The sequence below is a fragment of the Scomber scombrus genome, chromosome 16, assembly GCF_963691925.1.
Source record: "Scomber scombrus chromosome 16, fScoSco1.1, whole genome shotgun sequence".
Taxonomy (NCBI): domain Eukaryota; kingdom Metazoa; phylum Chordata; class Actinopteri; order Scombriformes; family Scombridae; genus Scomber; species Scomber scombrus.
Genome location: NC_084985.1, coordinates 27717273 through 27741878, shown reverse-complemented (window position 1 = coordinate 27741878; position 24606 = coordinate 27717273). Strand labels below are relative to the sequence as shown.

Genomic DNA, 24606 nt, shown 5'->3' with positions numbered 1-24606 from the left:
CTGGTTTGATTCTGGCAAAGGTTAAAGTTAACTACTCCTTCTCTTATTAAAAAGTCCAGAATCTTTAAGTATGTAAATATATTTCATTTCAGATGTTTAACAGCTGGACACAAGATGTCTCCTACTTCACTGTAAAGTCTACTCTCAGTGTTTGTGCACTGGAGGCTTCAAAGTTTCAACATCACTCTTGTGTAATTTTAAATATTGGACCACGACTAGCTTCCAAACTAATTGTGATGTCACATGATCAGCCCTGTGGCTGACTGGTTACAGAGTATGCTACATACCCGCAATGTCCCTGGTTCAAGTCTGGCAAGAGACCTTTGTTGTAAGTCATCATACCCCTTTCTCACTCCACTTGTTTCCTGTCAGCCTCTCTGACACCAACTGTCCATGTAAAAAAAAAATTGTGATGTCACAAATCCTGCTCACAGGCCTGCCCTTTAAAATCAGATTTTAACTGAGCAAAGAGAAACTTTCCTCTTCCAGCAGATGATGTGAACACAAACTGTACATCCATCATTCTACACAGAGAAGCTCAAACATCACACTGTAGGAACAATAAATAAAACACATTCTTGAGTGGAGGAGGACTTAAAAAAAAATCATTTTTTACTCTATTCTATTCTTATAATAATTATACATTTTATTTACAGAACACTTTTAATAATACTCAATATTCTTAATTATTTCAGATGATTCCATCTTTGCAGTCAAAAGCTACTATCTGAAATCTGAAGGATCCATAAAACCATAAAATACATAAACATATAAAATGGTTTACCTGAGAACAGAATTAAATAAAACTTGTTCGTTGATATGATCGATGACTTTTATTAGTTCTAGATTTCCAAAACAACAACATGGAGCTGGTCAGAATGACCACTGGGGTGCAGGGTCATCAGCTGTTCATCAGCTGTTCACACCAGTGGCACAGTGGTCAAATACAGTCTCCTAAACACATGAAAACATCGTCAGTGACCCTGATACGATACAAAGTGAGTGATGATTGTGCTGAAGGTAAGAAAATAAAAGGCAAAGCAGCAAAGAGTCAGCATGATGACAAACACTAAACAGAGCTTCTATTTATGAAGCATGTCAGAGTCAAAAAAAAATATGTGGGAATCATTAAGAATTCCGACTGTAATGTACATTTGGTCCTGAGAGGAAAAGTCTCCTCCTTCATGAATCTGTCCAGTCCTCCCATCAGCTGTTGGATCACACCTCAGCTTAGAAGGACTGTAACATTTCACTTAAAATATTTAACCCAATTTAAAGTGTCCAGAGTTTGTAATTCACACACATGTGCAACATGAAGTACATAAAACTTGTTCACAGCTAAGTGTCTGTAGATATATATACAAACCAAACATGTGATGGATCATGTGGTACCTCACACATCCCGACAGTGTTCCCAACATGACGAGAGATAGTTTGAAAAAATGACTTTAACTGGTGTCCTGAGATAAGACTGAAGACTTCACACACTGTCACTACATTCACAACACGAGAGAGCAGCTTACTCAAAGAAATACTCTTATTAAATCCATGTGAACATACAGTGATGCTGCTGATTTGATCTGGAGCTATGATACAAGACGTCTCCTGATTGTGTGTGTGTGTGTGTGTGTGTGTGTGTGTGTGTGTGTGTGTGTGTGTGTGTGTGTGTGATAGGCAGTGAGAGGACAGACAATGTGCCTGGCTTATGTATTGTTTTAAAGGGGCTACTTAGTGGCAGTGTCAGTTTGTACCTTTTTCTGTCTCAAATGTCACCATCTAGTAAGTGAAAACACAGAATATTCACAACATCACAGTTAATAAAGTTGAGGCTGTGGCAGCAGTAAAGAGTACCGTCTCAACAGTCATGTGTCTTCATTAAGTACCACAGGTTGTCTTTCATCCTGTTGGATCCATATCTTTCTAATCTGGATCCACAGGAGTCCACAGGGTTTGTACTTCATCGCTGGCTGTGCAAACAGAAGCTCCGTCACCATGGTGACCGTTGTACCTGGCAGGGCCTTCCCTCACCTCAGTCATAAAGTCTGGGCATGTTTAGATAGGGGTGTTGGGTAAATGCCCGTTAGAGCCTGTGAGTGCCCCGTTACAGACCAACCCACTGGCCTGTCCGCTGTGCAGGGCTTGTCCGTTACGCTTGCTCATGAACTGATTCCCCCTGAGGGCCTCCTGCTCCACAGGGGTCCTTCTGTCAGAGTCTCTGCTTGGAGTCCCTGACTGCGGGGCCGTCCGGCTGCGGCAGCGCTGTCTGGCCACGTACAGGAACATGGTGATGAGCAGGCTGAGGCAGAGCACCAGCAGAACTGACACTATCACCAGCTCCTTCAGGTAGCTGGGGCCCCGTGAAGACAGCAGGGGCTCCCCGTCCCGAAGCTCTGCCTCCTTCTGCCCGGATCCCACCGTCCACAAGGTGGTGAAGTTCCTGCCCAGCTGTCTGGTGGTGACCCGGGTGTCACCGCTGGTTGGAGTTGGCTCAGTCTCTTTCTGTCTTGTTTCTGTTCTTTTAGGGTCCGAAGACGTGTGAACCCCGGGCCTGTCAGCACGCGTGGTGGGGATAGGGGGCGACTGAGGCCGGCTGTAGCTGGTTGGAGTTTGAGGCACGGGGCTGCTCTTCTGTTTGACGTGATAGATGGCCATAGTCTGCTGGTAGCCATTCTCAGTGGACAGACAGAGGTAGTGGCCCAGCGTGGCGGGGGTGGCCACGAAGCTCAGACTGCCGTCCTCCAGGTGCAGGTACAGGTCTGAGGAGAGCCGGCTGTTGGGACGTTCCCACAGCTGCCGGGACAGCCGAGACGCGGCGGGACACTGCAGACGCACCACTTCGTTCAGAGACACCGACACCAGCTCACCTGCAGGACATGAGGCTGATATACAGATTACAGCTCAAGACCCTCCATACACCATTACATAATATCACCAGATACAAGACTCTGCTGATGGCAGCAGCTGCATTCATGTGCTCATTATCAAAGCAAAGGCTGCAAGCAGTCTCTTTTGTTCCACTGGCTCAGACTCATTACATACTCCATACACAGTGTGCTAGCTAACATGAGCAGATACACACACCTGCTTTATTGTGTAATCAGGTCAGTGATAATTAAGTGTTGGCAAGATGAGCAATTCAAGATCAGTTAAAACTAGATTTAAAAGCAGCATCAGGTTTGTTAAAATGTACATTTAGTATTTTTGTTGGTTTTATATCATTTGAAATGACATTTACACCATTTTTAACCAAAAGTAAGACTGAATGCTCCTGAAAATGTCAAATGGTGTAACCACAAAAGAATGATACATATTACATATTTTATCACCTACAGTGTATTTAAGTGTACTTATACTAATAATGACTTCATTTAAAACATGTAAATGTTTCCTGATCTCCATGGTTACCAGATGAAATGTAATATTTAGAACAATTGTATTCCATTACATTTATTTAATATAAAAGTTATAATGTAAGATCATGCCAAACTAGTTGATATGGTGTTTTATTGACAATTTAGTGTTTTTATGCAAGTTGAATTATTTGGTACAAAGTTTTTATGGTTACACCACTTAGACATAATAATAATATATTCTCTCAAAATGTTTGCCATAATCCTCTAATATATTCTCTTATCTTGTTATGGGAACTAAGTAGTTCTTGAAGTACTTGTACTTTTTGAATATTTAACACATTTTTTAAAACTTTGCTCTGCTTCTATATGTATTTGTACTTTTCTATCCATTACCGTGAAAAAAACTAACTAAAGTCACATGAAAAACTGTGAGAATGGAACAAAAGAAAGAGACAAATCATCAGCAGAGGAGAAGCTGCTGGTGTGTCTGCAGCAGAGCTCACACTGTTAATGTTCTAAATGTACGCTGGCGGAGCATCGGGGGGGAGAGGGGCTGGGCAATACATTTAAGGATGATGTCATTATGTGTTTTGGTTATGTTTGCATTATAATAGGTAAAATAACAGGTCATGAATCAGTGACTTAATGCACCATAACGGCCATATGTATTCAATCACATGTACATTTATACTTTACTGACTATATTATTTATGCTTGTTGTAAATGTACTGTCTGGTTGCTTTGTGCTTTAGTTTCTAGTTGGAAAAAAATAAAAAAATAAAAAAATAAAAAATAAAAAATAAATCAGTTAATTTAATGATGTAGCTTAATAAGTGATTGTTACACCTGCCAGAAAGTCAGAAGTCCTTTTTATTTATTGACAGTAATTTTAGCTGAACTGTCTAATCTAACAGTTTACTATAAATGACAATCATCATATAGTAACTCCCCCCCCCACACACACACATTTAAAGCTGTAAAGCAGTAACGTCTGAAACTGACCTACTTTTGACTTTTACCTCTACCTCCAGCACTCTTCCCATCTCCAGGAGTATTTAACCAGCTTGAGCAAAGCAAAGCATTTAGAGATAGATCAGTGTCTCTTACCTGCAGGAAGGTTGTTAGGACCAAATCTGGCTCTGTGTGTTAATGTAAAACATGCTTCTTCAACATTTCCTCTGTCAATGTCCTGGCCTCTGAGGAGGGAAAACACAGTCAATAAATCAATATTATATCCATATCGTGATATTTTATAGATATCATCTTAGATTTTGAATATGGTAATATTATGATATGGAATGAGTGATGTCTTTTCCTGCTTTTAAAGGCTGCAATACTTTACCAATGTAACAGACTGTTCTATTATCTGCCTTCATCCACTTAGTCATTATATCCACATTACTGATGATTAGTTATCATAAAACTCAGTGTGTAAATATTTAGTGAAAGCACCGATATATTGTAGATCTCTACAATATTGTCAAAATATCAATATGGAGGTATTTGGTCAAAACTATTGTGATAATTGATTCTGCTCATATCACCCAGCCCTCCAGTCAACAGATTTACTGCTGATGGATGCAGTTGGGGGTCAAACACAAACATGCTGTGCAAACAGCCCAAACATCAGCTGATTCTCAGCTGAGTCTCAGCTGAGGTCAAGATAAAGGAAATGAGTCAGTGAGGTCTGATCTCATGGTTCAGTATGATGCTCTGATTTACATGTGTTCATCGGTCAGTCAACCAGTGCTCAAAGTACTAAAGACAGTGCTGGATAAATAGTTGGTTGTTACATCTGTTACAGCTGTGTCAGTTACTAAGAGCACAACACACACTGGATGCTCAGTATATACTGTTCATATCCTGACTCATAATTAGTCTCTACACTAATTCACATTCATACATTCACCATCAGTCATTAATAAATGTTTGATTCATCTTATGGAAAAAAAGACATTCTCAATCACTATTTTATGGTCCAGCAGAACCTTTTATAGAATATGATGAATACAACATTTCTGAATGCTGATTTTGGATTTTTTGAAAAAGAAGAAGAAAAAAAAAAAGAAGCATGCATTATATTTATATTTATTTTTCATGTATGCTGCTGGGATGGGATGCTGAACTAAGTTTTGTTGTGTGTTTATGTGCAATGACAATAAAGTATCTATATATCTATCTATCTATCTATCTATCTATCTATCTATCTATCTATCTATCTATCTATCTATCTATCTATCTATCTATCTATCTATCTATCTATCTAAAAATCGTTTTTTACATTTTGACCCTGAACAGTATTTGAAGGTTACAGTTAACTAAAAGACAGAAACTTAATCTGAATACTTGAGGGAATAGTGTCATCATGCTCTGAAAACCTGATTTTCTATAGTTGCAATAACTATTTTTTTGTGCAATATTAAGGGAAATTGTGCAATGTTTGACAGCAGCATGTGGAATGTCTTGTGTGTGTGTGTGTGTGTGTGTGTGTGTGTGTGTGTGTGTGTGTGTGTGTGTGTGTGTGTGTGTGTGTGTGTGTGTATGTGTGTGTTTCAGCTTTTTAGTTTTAGTACTAAATATTTATTTTTTTATAGTTACACTATCTTTTATGAGCACTTTTTTAAACTTGTGGCACTAATAAGGATTGCTTTCAATTTCACTGTACATGTACAATGACAATAAAGACTATTCTATTCTATTCTATTCTATTCTATTCTATTCTATTCTATTCTTCAAAGTCCACCACAGTCTCAACAAAAAGAGTTTGACTCTCAGCAGCACCACTCTCCTCCCTCTTCTCTCATCCCCTGGCATCTGCCTTCAGGCGCATATTTGATAGGACCCGCCTTCTTGAGGCATAACAACCAATCAAAAACGACAAATGACAACATGTGACTGAGAAGTAATCAATGTCTGTGAGGATTCTCAGTCATCCAGGTCCTGCAGACTCTAGCTTTAGATTCTAAAGGAATCTGAACCAATCCCAGTTGAATAACTCAGCATGTCTACATTTGCCAAAAATGAAAATTTGCCTTCAATCATTTTTCTGAGTCACCTGATGAAATGTCTGTTACTTTTTCAGTTAACTAGATGGGCTCTATGTTTCACCAGGCAGCGATGTGACACAAAACAGGAGCTTTGATGTCCACAAAAGAGAGAGAAGAGGAACATTATCTTCTAAAAAAGTCAAGAAATGCTGCTTTTGTCAAGGTGCAAAAGTTAAAGAGTTCATTATAGTGGCTACATGATAAAAAACAAGAGCAACACACTCTTCCTAGAGAGCTATGTATCACTCTTGTGTTACTCACAGGCTGGTCTGGGTGCTAGAAGTCTCCACACAGGCCCTGCTGGCAGGGTCCCAGCCACAGAAGGGGTCTCTGGACAGAACACACTGAGCACAGGTCCAGTAGAAAGAGCAGTTGGCTGTTGGAACCCTCATCACACCCTCAGATGTGCCGACATAGATCATACCCTGCAGCGGGATACAATGAGACAAAAACCATTAGAAGAGTTCAGTAAGAGGGTTTTACATTGTAATCCTCCAGAGAGCAGCAGTGTCACATACAGTATATGTTTACTTGTGGTGTAACTGTATGACAAAGACAAATCAGTGAGGTGATTCAACCTGGATGAGTCTCTCAGCTTTCAGTGATTATGATGTTTATCAGTGAATAACAAGTAAAAACAAAGTGTTTCACTGAGTCATTCATTCAGTCGCTGACTTCAACTGTCGGTCAATGAGGTTTATTAGTTGTGGTGTAGTCAAATTTAAAGGGGTTAAAATAAACGTATGAATAACTTGCACACATTCTTTTTTTTGTGGACCCAGCATCAAATTTCTGCTTTTAATCCATTTAGAGAGAATATATTAGAGGATTATGGCAAAAATGTCTAAGTGGTGTAACCATAAAAACTTTGTACCAAATAATTCAACTTGCTTAAAAACATTAAATTGTCAATAAAACACCATATCAACTAGTTTGGCATGATCTTACATTATAACTTTTATATTAAATAAATGTAATGGAATACAATTGTTCTAAATATTACATTTCATCTGGTAACCATGGAGATCAGGAATATCTTTTAAAATGAAGTCATTATTAGTATAAGTACACTTAAATACACTGTAGGTGATAAAATATGTAATATTTATCATTCTTTTGTGGTTACACCATTTGACATTTTCAGGAGAATTTTGGTGTAAATGTCATTTCAAATGATATAAAACCAACAAAAATACTAAATGTACATTTTAACAAACCTGATGCTGCTTTTAAAACTAGTTTTAACAGAATTTGAATTGCTCATCTTGCCAACACTTATTTGTCACTGACCCATACACAGAAGTTTTTATAAATAAATTCTCTGACTTCTTGACTTTTATTGAACCAGAATCTGACAATCTTTTCATTTAAGGTCATTTTAATTTTCGCTGTCTATTAAACTATGCAGCCTGTAGTTTACTTTTTCAATCTAGCCCAGTCAGACATGGGTCCTCCTCCTGTATGCAGTCATATTCTCAGCCTTATCTCAACTTGTGGTGTTCCAGTCTCAAATGTCCAGATAAACCATGTCAGTTTATTTGGTCACTCCCCTCTGTCCCTCCTAACCCCATTTTATCAGGTCTATGACCTCTTTCACTGCCAGGCTGTTCTCTGATGCTTTCACCTCTGCTGCTGTTAAAACTCCCCCAGTAAAGCAGTTTACATTATCCAAATCCATTTGCACAAATATTTTAGACTCAACTGACCCAACGTCACAAAACTACAAGAATGCAAATAGAAAAAAGATAAAGTCCAAGTGTTCTATCAGCCTCTGAGAGACTGTTTGCCTCAATATGAAGTGAGAGTGTGTCAAAGCAGAGAGTGCTAAATATTTTTCTGATATGATCTCCAAACACACCCATAGACTCAGAGTCTTATTAAATACAATAAATACAGGGACACTCCCCTTCTACAAGCTCTAGAGTTAAACTAATGCTCCTCAAGTTTGAACCCATCTCTCTGCTCACTGACCTCAATATCTCAGCTATGAAACCCAGCTGATGAGCCTTACACATTATTCCCACAACAGTTTTTTATAGCAGTGCTAGAAATGACTAACTGATTAACTCCTTGTTGAGCAGCAGTGAGGATGGTAGATGGACTGTACTTATACAGCACTTTTCTTTCTGACCACTCAAAGCACTTTCACACTACATGTCACATTCACTCATTCACACACATTCATACACTGATGACAGGAGCTACCACACAGGGTACCAACCTGCTCATCAGGAGGGAGATTAACATTCACACACTAATTGAAGCAATTAGGGGTTCAGTGTCTTGCCCAGGGACACATCAACATGTGGACTGGAGGAGCCTGGAATCAAACCACCGATCTTCCAATGAGTGTACGACCCGCTCTACCTCCTGGACCACAGCTGCCCATGTAAAGTCTTTTTTTCTGCAGCTAAACCAGAACAACGGGTCCTAATCTACGTCCCAGCAGACTTCCTCCCACCCATAATGAACACTACTGGGTTTGTATCGTCATCAACTCTCATGAAAGAAATGTAGGTGTTATATTTGATTCTGGTTTAAGCTCTGTTGTCAGTACCAGCTTCTTCATGTTTGTTTAAGCTGTGATGAAATTAGATTAGACAGAATGTTAACTCCACATTAATATGCACTTTCATCTTTTCCACACTTTACTTCAGCACACACTTGATATTCTATGCCTGTAGTTTTTGATCTTGTTTTATTTTAAGCTACACTGCTCTCAGGTGTGCAGGGGAGGAACAAAGTAAACAGTTTAGGAAATGAAGGATCTAACTGAGAGAACTGTGGCTGTGGAGGACCACAAAAAGGTATCCAGTCTAAATCTGACTTAAATGAAATAATAAAGCACCTTTGGTATGGACAGCTTCAGACTCTTGACAGGCTGAGGCTTCTCAAACACCTGGATCTCTTCAATAATGTGGGCACCACTCTGCAGCAGCACCACTTTGTTTAGGTAACCAGACTCTGAAACAAAGTTAGTGAGAAAACAAAGTACATATTTACACAGTGGACTGATGTACTACTGCATAATATACATGGAGCTGATAGAAACATTGTATTATAGTGTTTTGATGGTAACCCAGCCCTAATTTGGGCTGCAATATGGGTCCCATGTGGGTTTGTCTGCAGTTTCCATGGAGGCCCAACCTGTGTTTACCCATTTGGGCTTCATGTGGGTTCTGACTGGGTTTCAGGTGAGGCCCACTGGGTGAGTTACACATGTGGGGCCCATGTTTCTGAAACAATACAATTTGCTCTGTTTATGCCCATGCCCACTTAGCCCACTTACATCCCTTATGGGGCTCATACAGTCAGCTCACATGGGCTTCACATGTTACTGAAACCATGTGGGAACCGCAACATTTGCCCAGTTCAAGCCCACTCAGTACCAACGTAGCCCACAATTAACCCATGTGGGACCCACATGGACATGCTGGATGGGAACTTGTCTGAGGTGAGTTTTGACACAACACATCACAAATCAGCATCATCAGCATTTGAACCTATGCTATGTAATGCTATTCAACTCCATCCCTATTGTGTTGCAGAGCTAAGGCATTTGAATAAGACAGCAGGGCTGTGCCAAGTAGAGAGTGTGAGGAGGATAAAGGACACACGGTGTCACATAAGTGCTACCTGTGAGTAGAAAGAGGACAGTGTAGTCTCTGTTGTTGGCAGCTTGGACTCTCTGGACAGTCAGGTGGCTGTAGTTGTGCTCTGTAGACACCATGGTCAGACTTCTTCCCACCGGCCGAACGCTGTCGTCCGCCAGGAAGTTCTCTTTGACGAAGCGCAGGGCGTTGTCTGAGGCGTTGTGCAGGCCACACTAACACACAGAGAGCAACACACTGATGACACTGTTCACAGTTCAGCTGCATTAAAAGGATATCTACTATTTATGTCAAGGAAAGCAAACCACTTTTATGTAACTCGGTTCTTATTTTCTTTCTTGTCATTAAAGTATTATTTATTTATGTATACCTGAACAGACATCATTACATTACAGAGAGAGAGAGAGAGAGAGAGAGAGAGAAAAGAAATAAAGAGAAAAAAAGGACATATATATATACACACACACACACACACACACACATAGAGATCTCAGAACTAAAAACTTGGATCTTATTTTCATTGTGTTGGTACCATCTGTATTATACTGTCAGAATTTTAACAATCCCATAATGTTCCCTTCCCTCCCAGCGCAGTCTGTTATACACTCTGTATATCAGAGCAACTGATATACATTAAACTGCTTCTATACATCACGAAGCTATTTCCTTGCATCAGTTAACATCCTGTTCATGTTTTCCTTTCAGTCTTATCAGCTGTTATCATTATTAAACATGACTCAACAGCTGTTTGCACAGTAGTAAGCAGACGGAGAGACGTTGACTCGGCGAATAGTCATCGTCTCCTCAAACATGATCATCAGTCAGCACAAGCCTGACGTGTGTTCAAACTACAGTGACTGATGTATACAACAAATCTTTTGTTACATCAGCTCCCACTACCTCACCTGCTCTGCCCACTACTTCCTATCCTGTGTCTCCTACTAAACCGTGGCCACGCCCCCCTGTGGTTCTCTCTATCTCCCTCCCTATATGTCTGCGTGAGTCAGAGCAGAGTCCAACCAGCTGCACCCCATTCCATAATGAAGATATATACTAATACTCAGCCTAGTCAGATATTAGACTCATCCTGGCAGTCTATGCTTCAACCTCATTTCCTCCTCCCTTATGTATGTGATTTTATTGCTGTCTGTTCCTGCTCCCAACTTGCCCAATTCTGCCCCAGCCTCAGCTTGAGCCCCAGGTTTCCAGGTCAGAGCTTCCCCCTGGCTCTCATCCCATTTCTCCCTCCTTATAATAAATAACCTTGTTCTACCAGATTCCTGTCTCCTAACCTTTGTCTGCAATTAGGTTCACCTTCTCCACCCCCATATAATACCTTTAGTGTAATCATGTAATCTTTCTTTTTCTCAAAAGGAAAAAAAGGTTTCCTGTCTGACTGCTTTTTTTTTCACCTGTCAAACTTAATGACTGTACCCAGATCTCAGCTGATAACTGAGTGCTCTGTTTTTCACTGATAGGAAATGACAACAGAACAAATGTAAGACCAGAGTTGTAATAAAGTGGAACTACAGTGTCCTTCAAATTAGGAGCTACTGTTACTCAGCCAGTTTAATTTGCTAGAACATCTTTAAAACACAAACATTTGAAAGGCCGAATAAGAAAAGCTGCCTCTCAAACTTTCTTTAATAAGTTGGGATGTGAACTCAGCTTGTTAGAGTCACAGGCAGTGCTGCATATCTGCCTACATGTCTTCATTTTCTTCCAAAAGAGCAGTCTCATGTCTGTTTCTTTCCATTTTCATATCAATTACAAGCAACCAATTACCTCTCCTGGGTTTGCAACCTTCTCTTGAACCCGTGTGCTCCACTGTAGCGTGTCTCGATTCAGGACTTTGTAGTTACCAGAGAAAACTGATTTGATGTCACTGAGGCGGAAAGAACACACTGCAGACTGTCCGGAGTTAACAGACCTGGTTAATGGAAATAAAACATTGGAGACAATATGAGTATGAACTGCAGACTGAATCCACATGATTCTACAGCACACAACTCATATTGATCCTCCTGTATAAGGGTCAGTAATAAGTGTTGGCAAGATGAGAAATCCAAAAATCAGTTAAAACTAGTTTTAAAAGCAGAATCAGGTTTGTTAAAATGTACATTTAGTATTTTTGTTGGTTTTATATAATTTGAAATGACATTTGCACCATTTTTTACCAAAAGTAAGACTGAATGCTCCTGAAAATGTCAAATGGTGTAACCACAAAAGAATGATAAATATTCAATATTATATCCACCTACATTTCTACATTTACATTTTGTCAATATTGAGGAGGACATATCCTAAAAACAACCATTTTTTCTAAATAGGTTTTGACAAATGATGTAAAATGTGTTACAAACCATAATGTTGTGCTGCAATAGTGGATTATATTTATTCCACATTTTAGTTCACAGTGGACCAGGTACAATATAGATCATGTAATGGCTATTACTGACCACTGAGATGTGAAGATGCCATAAAAGAGTGTGTCATCTGCAGGAGCTCCGTCTACTGGTGGGAGGCTGTCTATGTCCTGGATCACATTGTAGGGCAGCTCATTGTCAGCCTGGCACAACAGCTGAGCTTTGGCAAACGTAGTCCAGCGTCGCTGCAAGGTCCTCTGGCCTCCGACATCACTCTGACACATGAGAGAAGAAGAAAGCATCAAGCACAGCACTGCACTGCAACCTGCTGCTGTCACAACTTATACAGGCTTTCCTGTTAAGCCAGTTTGGATTGTTTTTTTTTTTTTTTAAAGGTATACTATGTAGGATTTTTCTAAAAACAAACAAACAATATAAAGACTCATACACAAGTAATCACTCTCAATCATCACTTTAACCCACTACAAGTGCGTGGTGGTATATTTATCTATACAGAGGATCTACTCTCTGCCTGTAATTCATTCTTTTCTTATTATTTTGCAGTGTTTAGAATACATCTGAGGGTCAACCTTTGGCCCCAGCCCCCAGCCAATAACAGCACCCAGGTGTGAGGTCAGGACTCGTAGAGTAATGACCAGGTTACATTGTTGTGTTTTATTTGATTTGGTGATTCTCCGTCTACCTCTCTGCTTCATGCTGCTTTGTTTCAGCCTATATATTGTCATATTATATACCCATCCTAACTATTGAGGAGCAGTGGGCATGCTTCATGCTTCCTTTAGGGGCTCTGTAAGTCTATACTCTTTGATTTCCACATTTTCTTTGTGCTACCATATGACCCCCAACAAGCAAAGTGATCTCAGAGGTTTCTCAATACACTTCCATTTTCACTATACTGTGTGACTTTAAGACATGTAGAGTTAGGTTTTGAAAACAGTAATGGTACTGACAAGTGTTGCATATCAGCTAACATTGTAACAATGTACAGCTTATAACTTTTAAAAAGGTGGCCATCCCAGGTGCATACCAGGAACGGTACATGTTTTCTTACCATGCAGATCTGAGAAACACGAGAGACGATAAATTTGTCGATGAAGTCGTACTCTCTGCCCACTTCACTGAAGAAGAAGTAGATTTTCTCCTCATCAGGGATGAAACTGGAGCTGATGAAGGTTGGATCTATGGGGTAACAAGAGTGTGCCGCACATGTAAGTTTGTCTGATATAGTATGACAACATCATAACAGCTGGAAATAGAAGCAACTTGATCACATTAAAATAAGGATATGATAGAGCTTATCAACATGTTGTCAGTGATGCTAGACGTTAGGTACATAACTGCCGTAACTCCCACAGTAAAAGGGGAATGTACTCCATTCACCGTGAAGCAAGTTATAAACGCAAGACGAGAGAAATGTTTATCGTTTGTCACTAGATGTCGTGTTATCTTTAATTCATCACATGTTGACTCAAATCAAGAATTTGGCAAATTTAGAAGTGCAGTGTAATACTCCTAAACTGTACCTTTGGACTCAAGTATCATTCGGTAACTCACTCACCCTCCAGCCATCCTAACGTATCATCCAACTTCAGGTCAACTCGCCTGCCTTCACTGAGGTGTCTGGAGATCACTGGCCGGTTCCCCCTGTAGTCTGCCACTGTCCCAGTATACAGCTCTCCATCTGCATGACATCAGGAGCAAAATGAATTAAATATGAAAGATGCTTCATTCTAAAATAGGAAGGTGAAAGAAATAGAAAGAAATAGATGGTGCATGACAGGGTTGATAGTTATATGACGTCATTCTGCAAAGGTTTAAATCTATCTGCAAAACTAGTTAGAATGAGTTAAGATCCGTTATTATGCAGACGACACATAACTTTACATGACATTTCCCCTGATAACATGAGCTTTTTGCCCTTCTTTAAATTAGTCCTACTGTATAGTAACTGTGCATAAAGTTTAGGTTGAACTACAGGTTTTATAAGGAGATGGACTCATGCAGGATCAGGACATTATCATTTCTTTCCTCATACAATCTGTACACTTACTGTAACTGCACCTTCCTGTGACAATAACATCTGGTTTTGTGAAGATAAGATAATTACATCTTATTACCATGCTCACTGAATTTATCTTACTCAAACTGCCTCATTCTAACTTCAGATTAACTTTGGAATTTACAGTCACCGAGCACACAGGAACACTTGTGCAATCAGTATAAGTGATGTGGGACAAAAATCACAGTTATGTACCAATACAGACTCACTGAGCACTTTATTAGGAACACTTGTGCAATCTGGTACAATACAACAGCTCTGCCATAATTCTACTTTATGTTTATTATTGAGGTCATAGTAGGTGGTGGTCAGACAGAGACATGTGAGTATTGTTTTGCAACACACTTGAACTAGAAATACATTACACATCCATGTCTGTCCAGACTCATAAGATTTGAAATTCACTTTAGGCTTTCTGTACAGGCTCAAGTCCTGTCTATCCACTGTATCAAAACAGCATTTAGTTGCCGACCTTTTTCTGTCCTAGGCTGATTTTGGTGATATCATTTACAGGTTTGCGAGGTATCCACCTCATCACTCAGTCCTGAGATACATCACTAACTCTGCTTTCAGGACCCAGCACTGCACTGTATATGGCTTGGTCAGATGGTCATCTCTCACTTTGCATAGACTGCAACATTGGTACATTTGACTTTACAAAGTGATCTCAGGCAACTTCCCTACATACATGAGTCAGAAGTTCTCACGACAGTTCTCACTCTCACAACCTCAGGTCACGCATTCAGCTTCATTTCAAAGTTTGTTCTGTCAGAACTGAAACTGGAAAATCAAGCCTCTCTCATTACAGTCCCTGGTCCTGGAACCAAACTAAAGCTTGACACCCTCGTCCCTTTAAATGATTTTAAATGTAGGATTAAAGACGAAGTCACTGCTAGCTGCAGTTGTCTCAACTGAACAAGAACATTGTCTATTTATTACTGCCTGTTGTTCTGTTGTATTTTGCACTTTTATATATTGTTAAGTTGTTGTTGTTGTTGTTGTTGTTGTTGTTGCTAACTGACCCTGTCTTGGCCAGGTCTCGCATGTAAAAGAGGTTTTAATCTCAATGTGACTTCCTGGTTAAATAAAGGTGACATTTGTAGGGAAGACTTTGAAGATCACAAAATGATTATGACCAGTTCAATATCTGACCACATGTGAAATACGCTCACAATCTGCCCCTCTATTCCTGAGTTATGGTTTTGAATAATGGGCAGAAAAGTGTTTTTGCAGAACATTATGATGCTGCAGCTGTAAAGTTGACCTTTGACCTTTTGGATATGAAATGTCTTCACATGTTTGTAGTGTAGACACACTTTAGAGCGTTTAGGTCACATCTTGGCTGCTGAACTGTTAAGCGTGCTAACTCAAATTCACCATGACTTCACCACAGACAGGTTGTAGCTGCTCTGGCAGTGGACCAATCACATGTCACATTAAATCCATGAACGCTTGCTTTGATTGGCTGAGAGCAAGTCCATACAAATAATCATATTTTCTAGCTCTGGGTTCTAAAAGGATGGATTGCAGGTATAGTTTGACGGGAGACGTTTCCATACTTCTTGGTATCTATTTATTTCTGCTGATAAGATAAGATAAGATATTCCTTTATTAGTCCCACAATGGGGACATCTGTCCACTGTAATACAGCCTTCAAAACCAGACGTTCCTGAGATATCGTGTTCATGAGAATGGGACGGGCGGACAACTCGAAAACACAATGCCTGTAGTCATGGTTGTTGCCAGCAAGGAGGCATAAAGATTGTGCCCATTGAAGCTCATTTTCTGGACCACTTTACGCCATGTGACTCCCAAAAACACCTGTCAAATCTGTACGGCTGATCATGCAGTAATCTACAGTTATGACTTAGCTTTCAGTAATCCCAAAGGAGCTTTCCCATGACAAGAGCCCAGTGCTGCTCAGTGTTACCTCTGCTGGTCACCACACACAACAAGGACTGAACGCTTTTGTGATGGCACTTGAAAAAAGGTCAGAGTCTAACTAAGTTTAAACAGTCTGCAGTATGCTGAGTCAGACCTCAGTGCCCCCTCCGTGACTAAATAAAAAGTATTGTGATGCTGCTCATGCTGTAGTAAATGTCTTCATGTACACCTTAGTGTAATGTTAATGTATACTGAGTTCTCAATATAAATGTAGATTTATCTTTAATTAAGCACTTTTAACCAGTACAATGGGTTTCTTTAAACGTGCACTTTATTACGTCATGTGTTTTTATAACAGATATTAGCATCATATTTATTTATACACATTACATATGGTTTTTATCTTGCACTTTATAATCATCTCAGTCTTCCTTTGCTGGGATATATTGTGCAACAGCGTTGAGTAAGCAGAGCTGCTTAGCCAAATGCCAGATGGCTCATTCGTTGGAGATGGTTCATGAGTAAAAGATGCTGATGAGGAAATAGAAATCATCATAGAAACACAGTTTCTCCACCTCCACTGTTTGGAGCACAGTTGGGGTAACAGGAGTGAGGTGTTTGTATGTTTGGATGCAGCAGGAAGTGTGCCGGAGGTGCTCTCCCAGATGAGCCTGGTGATGTAATCCCTCCGCACACAGGAAGAAGCACAGAGCTAACGGTGGCATCGTTGTCTTACCTACGATGATGGCGGTGTTGCGTTGGTAGGGGTCATACGGGCAGCGACCTCTTCCTTCATCAGGCTTGACGCTCATCATTAGAGACTCTGTGTTCTGGACAGAAAGGAGGGAAAAAAAAATCAAGCTGATGTGGAACTAAATGAAACTGAATGGAGAAATCAAATCATCCACTTTTAAATAAAACTTGCTGATGTAAAGAAACTTACAATATAGGTGCAGCATGGACTGAAGGCAAACGTTCCACAGGCGTAGATGTGGGTGGTGTTCAAGAACTGCAGCACACGGATGAAATTTGGACAGTCGGCCTGGAAAACATGTAATGATGTAAAACAGAACCCAGCAAGTAGAACCGTTGTATTCAAGAGATACAGAGAGCAGAGATATGCACATTTACAACCTCACTGTGTTTCTGTAGCTGTATGTTACTGATAGTCTGGTCCTGTGTGTACTTACCATCTTCTTGCCTTTCATGGAACACTCTTCAAGGTCTTTATCTGACGGGCTCCAGTCCAGCTGAAACACACACACACACACACACACACACACACACACACACACACACACACACACACACACACACACACACACACACACACACACACACACACACACACACACACACACACACACACACATTTGTCCGTTATTTTGTGACATATTTTAGAGAGATGTTACCCATTCATCATCATCATCATCATTATCATCATCATCATCATCACCATCAAGTGTTTATCATTACCATTATTATTTATAGCTTTTATTCTATTCTATCCTTCTATTTATCTAACTGTTTAGTCTGTTTATTGTATCATTTTAGTTGTTTATATTATTATGTCCTTGTATTAATTTTAACTTTTTAATTCTCTTTTGATTTTAATTTTTATTAAGCCATCTTTTAATTTTTGAAAATAAACTTTGCATTTTTTAAATTGTATTTATTTATTATTAGTTTGAGTCTCTGGTGTTTCCTCACTGCTAATTGTTGAGAGTGTGGTAGCGCTTCTTCTTCTTCAGTTTTCAGTTGCTTTCTTTCAGTGTGCGTGAGAGTGTGTGTGTGTGTGTGTGTGTGTGGTTTTTGGTTTTGCTTCTGCTTTATTCTTGCTTGCCTTTATTATGTAAAGCACTTTGTGATACATTTTATTGTATGAAAAGTGCTATATATATATAAAGTCAAATTGATTGATTGATTGACTGATTGATTGATTACCAGGACAGCTACACTGTTCTCACATCATCATCATTTTATTATTTTCATGCAGGCATGAGAGTCTCACATGTTTCCAAATAATTAACTTTTTTTTCAAATTAAAGATAAAGTTTCTCACACGTAACTGACTCTTCTGTTTCATATTGTAATTCAGTGGATTATAAACATGAGTGATTGTTTGACACACTGCAGCATCAGCCTCAAAACTGGACCTGCTTTACTGTTTCTTCTAATGAGAGTCCAGTCTGAATCAAATCATAGTGTCAATAATCAAAAGACATCATGAGATCAAACTGTTTGACTTCTATCTTCTCATCTGACTCTAACAAACGAGTTTATCTTTTAAAAACTGCAGTGACTCTCAAACTGAGCATAAAGAACTACATGTTATCTAACCACACTTCTCTTCCTGGGCTTATAGTCTGCAGATCATTTAATGTTACAGCGTTGTGAAAATCTTCAAATTCTCATTTGAATCTGAAGACTTTTTTCAATAGGTTGCGACTGCTTTTTATCAAATCCAAACTTTAGGGTTAATATCTTGCACTGCGCTGTAACCTTTTATTCTCCTGTTACTTTTATTTCCAATTTAACTAAATCATATTTAAATGTCTTTTCATTTTGCCATGTGTTACTTTTATAGCCTTTATAGCCTGGTGCATTTGATGTTTTATGGTAAATGGACTGTACTGTCCCGTTACTGGGGCCAACAGTGTATGAATGTGTGTGAATGTTATGGCGCTTTTCCACTACATAGTTCCAGCACGCCATCTCACATGGCAGCTTAACTCCCTTCAATGCTCACACTTCAAATCCTTTCAGGGCCTCAAACACACTCTTCAACTGCTTTCAGCATTTCATCTTACACTAAAAGTCTCATTAAACATCTCACACACAAACTGTTTGCACCTGCAATTTTCAGCATTGGTGCAATTTCCTTAGTCAGTAGCGATGACTCCCCCACCTTGCTCCTCAGTACGATGGCTTCTTTGAGGCTCACATCCAGCGCTAACACAGCATCCCGAGCTCCGACATACAGCATATCTCCGTCCTCGCTGAGCAGCAGTGTGGTGGTGTTGCTGACGTCAGGGCTGCTGAAGCGGGTGAGATGTCTCCCAGGACTGCCTGTTGAAGCACAGCAGGTCACACTCTGATTAGTGGCTTTCATTTAAATCAGCACAGGTTTACATTATCTGTCAATGAACTATAACACCTAAAAAACAAAAAAGCCTGTGCAGAGAAACTCAGCATGCAATTTGCAGTGAATCTACTCCCAAACTCTCATATGTCAAATCAGCTGTTTCAAGAGTTATGAAATCATCCTTCACTGGAAAATATATGACACACACACACACACACACACACACACACACACACACACACACACACACACACACACACACACACACACACACACACACACACACACACACACACACACACACACACACACACACACACACACACACACACACACACAACACGATGCAACATCTACCTCACAAAACATTTGCACAGCTGTGTTTCATGTTTTGAAGCCTGCACTTTCCTACAATCTGCTTTTTTTCACTGCAGACATTTAAACATGCCGGAGCAGGAAAAGGTGCAATTAAAAACATTATTCATGACTGAAGTTTGACTGAGTTTTTCCAAAATCCTGACCCTGGTGCTGTACATTATGGTTCATCACCATGGACACCTGAATGGAGCTGAGCTGTCATCCATGTCATCAGTTCCACCTGTATTTCTCCTGATGTGACAAGTTAAAGTTATGTGTGTGTGTGTGTGTGTGTGTGTGTGTGTGTGTGTGTGTGTGTGTGTGTGTGTGTGTGTGTGTGTGTAGAACTCCACATCAGTGTGTTTTCAGGTTGTATTAGGTAGTATGAAGCTTTTTGTGTCTTGTGAAAGCTGATACATTGCTTCAAGTGATGTCATTTGAGTCAGATCAAGTGACATCACATCAGTCAGTGTTAAGACTACAAGATTAAAAAGTTAAAAAAGTAGGGCCTGACTGATACTGGATTTTTGGGGCCGATGCCGATACCAATATTAGGGAATTAAAAAAAATTCAGATATTGATATATTGGCCAGTTATCTTATACAGAATATGTATGTTGTTGTTTTTTTTTTCAAATCCCTGTGATAAAGATATGTGATGCAGGCATGATATTTTACAGTTGAACTATAAACACAGTGCACTGAAACTGTTAACTACACTGGGAATTTAATCATTATTCTTTCCTATACATAATTAAACATATTTATAAACATGAATTAAGAAAAAGGATTAAATACACATAAAACGCTGCGTATGTAATGTAAAAAAAAATCTGTCAAAAGTCAGTATTGGTCAATAATATGGTCTGACTGATACATGGGACTGGCTCTATTAGAAAGAAGTGAGGTTAATCTGTAGTTCTGCTGAATCATGTTTGATCCTCTTTTTAATAAACTATCCACCATGAGTGTGATGATGATGTTATATGAGTGCAATACTAAATCTGTAATAATCCCTCCTGTTGTCTTCAGGTCAAATTTGATCAAAGAGGATCAAGCGTTAATTTAAAAATAATAATAATTGACTGTGGCTGATTGGTGATAAATTCCAAAAATATGTGTAAAACATGCAGTAAGAAGTTAGAATGAAGTTGGCTAAAAAGGTGTAACACATAATTGGTTGATCATTTCTACCTTATGCTTTATAAACAGTCAAACCAGAGCAGAATTTAAAAGAATGAGAAGTGTGTTACTCACCCACAGGGAAGGAGACTCTGGGAGTCAGTGTTGTCAGACATGGGCTCAGGAAGCCCAGCAGAGCCATGGTGAGTGACAGCAGCCTGTGATTCTCCATTACAGCAGGAATGAAGGGAGTGTGACCTCAGTGACAGTGAAGGTCTGCAGGAGAGCGCTGTGTCTGATGTTCATCCAGAGTGTCAAAGACTGGTTAGGAGGGGTGGAGGTCCTATCTGAAGCCACATCCTCTGGTTTCTACAGCAGACCATCACTGTATCTGAGACAGAGAGACACACATATGAAAACGGAGGTTAAAGAATGCTTGTTTCTTCTTGTTTCTTACTCCACTGATTCATTACGGTCCTATCAGGACATGTTTCAGTCTAGAGCCACAGGTTTATTTAGTCCAGTGATCCTCGGGTAGGTTATATATCCATTAGGGCTCGGGTGAAGAGGTGGGCTCGGCCACGGTTCAGTTGGACTCGGGGACAGAAAGTCAAACACGACGTCAATTACGCGACTGTCGCCATAGCAACAAAACTGGCATAGCAACAAACCGATGAACGTGAATTGTAGTCGGCAAAGTAAAGCTGCAAATTCCTCCCTCAACATCTGCTGCCTCTGTAAAAAATCTTATACGCCCACAACGACTCAAAGTAAGCAAAGCGGTTAACTCCATTGTACTGTGTGACAGCTGTTTCACCAACACTAAAACAAATCGCACTGTGATGATGAAAGCGTGCCTGGACCCAGATCATTATATACTGGCCAGCAGGGGAGTGTATCTTTGACATATCTTTGTCATAAGTGTCATAAGGGGCTCATTGCAAAACAAATGTATGTTTATGTAAATATTCTTCATACATAAAACTATCAGGTGATATATATCGTTATCTGAATTTGTTTACTCCTGAATATCTGTATTAGCATCGGCCCCAAAAATCCAGTATCAGTCTGTCCTACTATCCATATATTTCATCAACATAGAAGATTCCTCTTGTGAATTCCTGTCAAGTCTTTTTTTCCTGATTGTACTGCTGTTTATTGCTCCAGGTGCATCTTGTTGACTTTTTTAGTTCAGTGCTTTTGTATGGCTGCCACAGTCTGTCTGATGTAAGCACACTGCACACACAACTGACCTGAAGGATCTATGCAGCTACATCATTCTTTTCTTTTCAGACAGCAGGCAGCATGATGGGGAGATATACGACATGCAACAAAGGTTCCAGGAAGGAATTGATCAAGAGACTTTGTAGCTATATGTAGTGAGCCTTAAAGGACAGGTTCACAGTTTTTTAAGTGTGTTCTAAAACATCAGTTTCCCTCTCTGTAATCATTCCTCCTGTTCATACTGACTATTAAAAGATCTACTTCACATGTGCTTTCAATGGAAGTGTGTCCAAACAGTCATTTAATGCAAACATGTAAAAATCGTAACTTACACTACACTTTAAAAGACTTGACAAACTGTCATTGTCAGACTACAGTTCTAAGTGTTATGTTAGATAAAAAAACACACAGTGAAGCAGCTTTTTATTATTACGCTCCATGTCTGTGGAACGGCCTTCCTGAAGACCTGAGAGCAGCTGTGAGTGTAAACTACATTTTATTTAAAGGTTTTATTATATTATATGCTTTTATTTATCTATTTTAACTGTTTAGTCTTTTAGTTTATTGAACCTATTTATTGCATCATTTAAGTTGTTTCTATTATTATGTCCTCATATTGATTAACTTTTTAAATTCTGGTTTGAATTTATTTTTATTAAGTCGTCATCTTTGAAAATGAACTTTGTATTTTTAAATTTTTTAGTTCCTTTTATTTATATGCTTTTATTTCCTCACTGCAAAATTGCTGAGAGTGGAATAAAGCTTCCTCAGTCTTCATTCAGCTGCCTTCTTTCAAGTGTGTATGCATGTGTTATGTGTGATAGAACGTGTGTGTGTGTGTGTGTGTGTGTGTGTGTGTGTGTGTGTGTGATGGTGGTGGTGGTGGTGGGGGGGGTTGCTTTGTTTTTGCTTGTGTTTATTATGTAAAGCACTTTGTGCTACATTTTACTGTAAGAGAAGTGCTATATAAATGAAGTCTGATAAACTGTACTTATATAACACTTTTCTAGTCGTTATGACGACTCAAAACATTTTTACATTACATGTCACATTCACCCATTCACACACTGATGACAGGAGCAATTTGGGGTTAAGTGTCTTGCCCAATGACACATCAACACGAGGACTGGAGGAGCCAGGAATCACCAATCTTCCTATTGGTGGACAACCGCTCTACCTCCTGAGCCACAGCCGCCCCATTGATTGATTGATTAATTGATTAAGCCATCAGTTGTCTATATGTAGGTGTGTGGTTGTGGAAAAATTGTGAGAATGTTTGGATCACAGCATTTCCTTATGGATTGGTTGTTTATTGGAGCAAGTTGCATTATTTTAACAGTTAAAAGCAGGTATCATACCGTATGCTAGATGTGATTGAGTGAGGTTGAAGACTATAAAGTGATGTATGAGTGTTAGTACACAGCTGCTCATCTACTGACATCACTTCACAAACCACATGTCACTTGGGTTCCATTAGCAGACACTATGATCCAACAGCATTACACTTACAGGTATAGTTAAATACCACAGAGCAACAACACATGCCTGCTAATTATCACTTCCATACTAAAACTGATCACTTTCAACACTATTATATCCACACATGTTTAGTCCACGAGGATACACGAGGGAGGCAGAATATTAGGAACACCTGTTAACACAACGCACTCACTACAACACCAACAACTGCTCAACCAACCATTGTTCCATTAGCTCCTATAAAGCATGTGTATATACAGGAATTTGTTGCACTGACCGGACGGAACAGATTTGCAGCTGATTGGTTCCTGCGGTGTAAGTAGATAAAGACAGTGAACGCACCACGAAGCTGACATTAACAGAGCCAGCTCAGTACTATGACAGCAGCAGGGAGTCAAGTTAACAGTTAAAAAGTTATCTATCGTGTACGTCAGCGCTGATCAAACACGTGCTTCCCAAAGTTGAGCTCAACAGGCTCAAACCTGCTGCTTAACAAACACATTGTGCTCTTTATTAAAGCCACAGCTGCCTGCTCGCTTTACAAAGACACGCTGTGATGCTACATGCTGTCTGACGTTACTGCTCTGATCAGCCTCATACAATCACCATCAACTCAAGACACGTCTCCTCTATGTGCAACAGGACGCCAAAAAAAAACTAAAAGCAGCTATCATGTTTTGGTTCTTCTTTAAAGAGCAGCAGCAGAAGATGTGACACAGTTAAAGAGATCTTACATGTGTGTGTGTGCGGATGGTTTCCTCCACCGCGTCGCTTCCTTTCTTCTCCTCTTCCAGCACTCTATCCTCTCTTTGTGTCTGCCTTCCTTTGCATCGCTTTGGTGAAAAGTGGCCTGAAGAAACGTGACCCGGTGAGGAGAAAACGCTGACCGCGTTGAGCCTTTACTACAACAACAAAGCCTGAGAGCCTCCTCCCATCTGAAGGTCCAGCAGACTCCAGCCTCCACCTACAGGACAGCCACACACATTACAGCCACAACCG

General features: G+C 39.8%; 1 protein-coding gene across 4 annotated transcripts; it reads right to left on the bottom strand.

Annotated features, from left to right (window-relative positions):
• Window positions 1–2046: 2046 nt before the first annotated feature.
• On the bottom strand, window positions 2047–24492 carry sema4ab (sema domain, immunoglobulin domain (Ig), transmembrane domain (TM) and short cytoplasmic domain, (semaphorin) 4Ab). Of its 4 annotated transcripts, none has more exons than XM_062436474.1 (15): window positions 24342–24492; window positions 21040–21295; window positions 19250–19410; window positions 17532–17591; window positions 17285–17383; window positions 17078–17171; window positions 13957–14079; window positions 13450–13577; window positions 12471–12652; window positions 11797–11941; window positions 10037–10226; window positions 9249–9364; window positions 6662–6825; window positions 4461–4549; window positions 2047–2879 (listed from the first exon to the last, which is right to left on the bottom strand). In XM_062436474.1, the coding sequence occupies exons 2-15, from the start codon at window positions 21134–21136 to the stop codon at window positions 2053–2055; spliced, it is 2475 nt and encodes an 824-aa protein (XP_062292458.1). In that variant the 5' UTR covers window positions 21137–21295; window positions 24342–24492; the 3' UTR covers window positions 2047–2052. The 4 variants fall into 4 exon arrangements, with proteins under 4 accessions (XP_062292458.1, XP_062292461.1, XP_062292459.1 ...); XM_062436477.1 differs by having other exon boundaries at window positions 2047–2864; XM_062436475.1 differs by lacking the exon at window positions 24342–24492 and adding an exon at window positions 23885–23990.
• Between the last annotated feature and the right edge of the window lie 114 nt (window positions 24493–24606).

Coding starts and splice junctions, on each gene's coding strand:
- sema4ab (XM_062436474.1), bottom strand. CDS start 21,136: ATGGAGAATCACAGGCTGCTGTCACTCACCATGGCTCTGCTGGGCTTC. Junction 19,411..21,039: donor CAGAGTCTCCTTCCCTGTGG/GTGAGTAACACA, acceptor GTGCTTCAACAG/GCAGTCCTGGGAGACATCTC. Junction 13,578..13,956: donor TACGTTAGGATGGCTGGAGG/GTGAGTGAGTTA, acceptor GTTACCCCATAG/ATCCAACCTTCATCAGCTCC.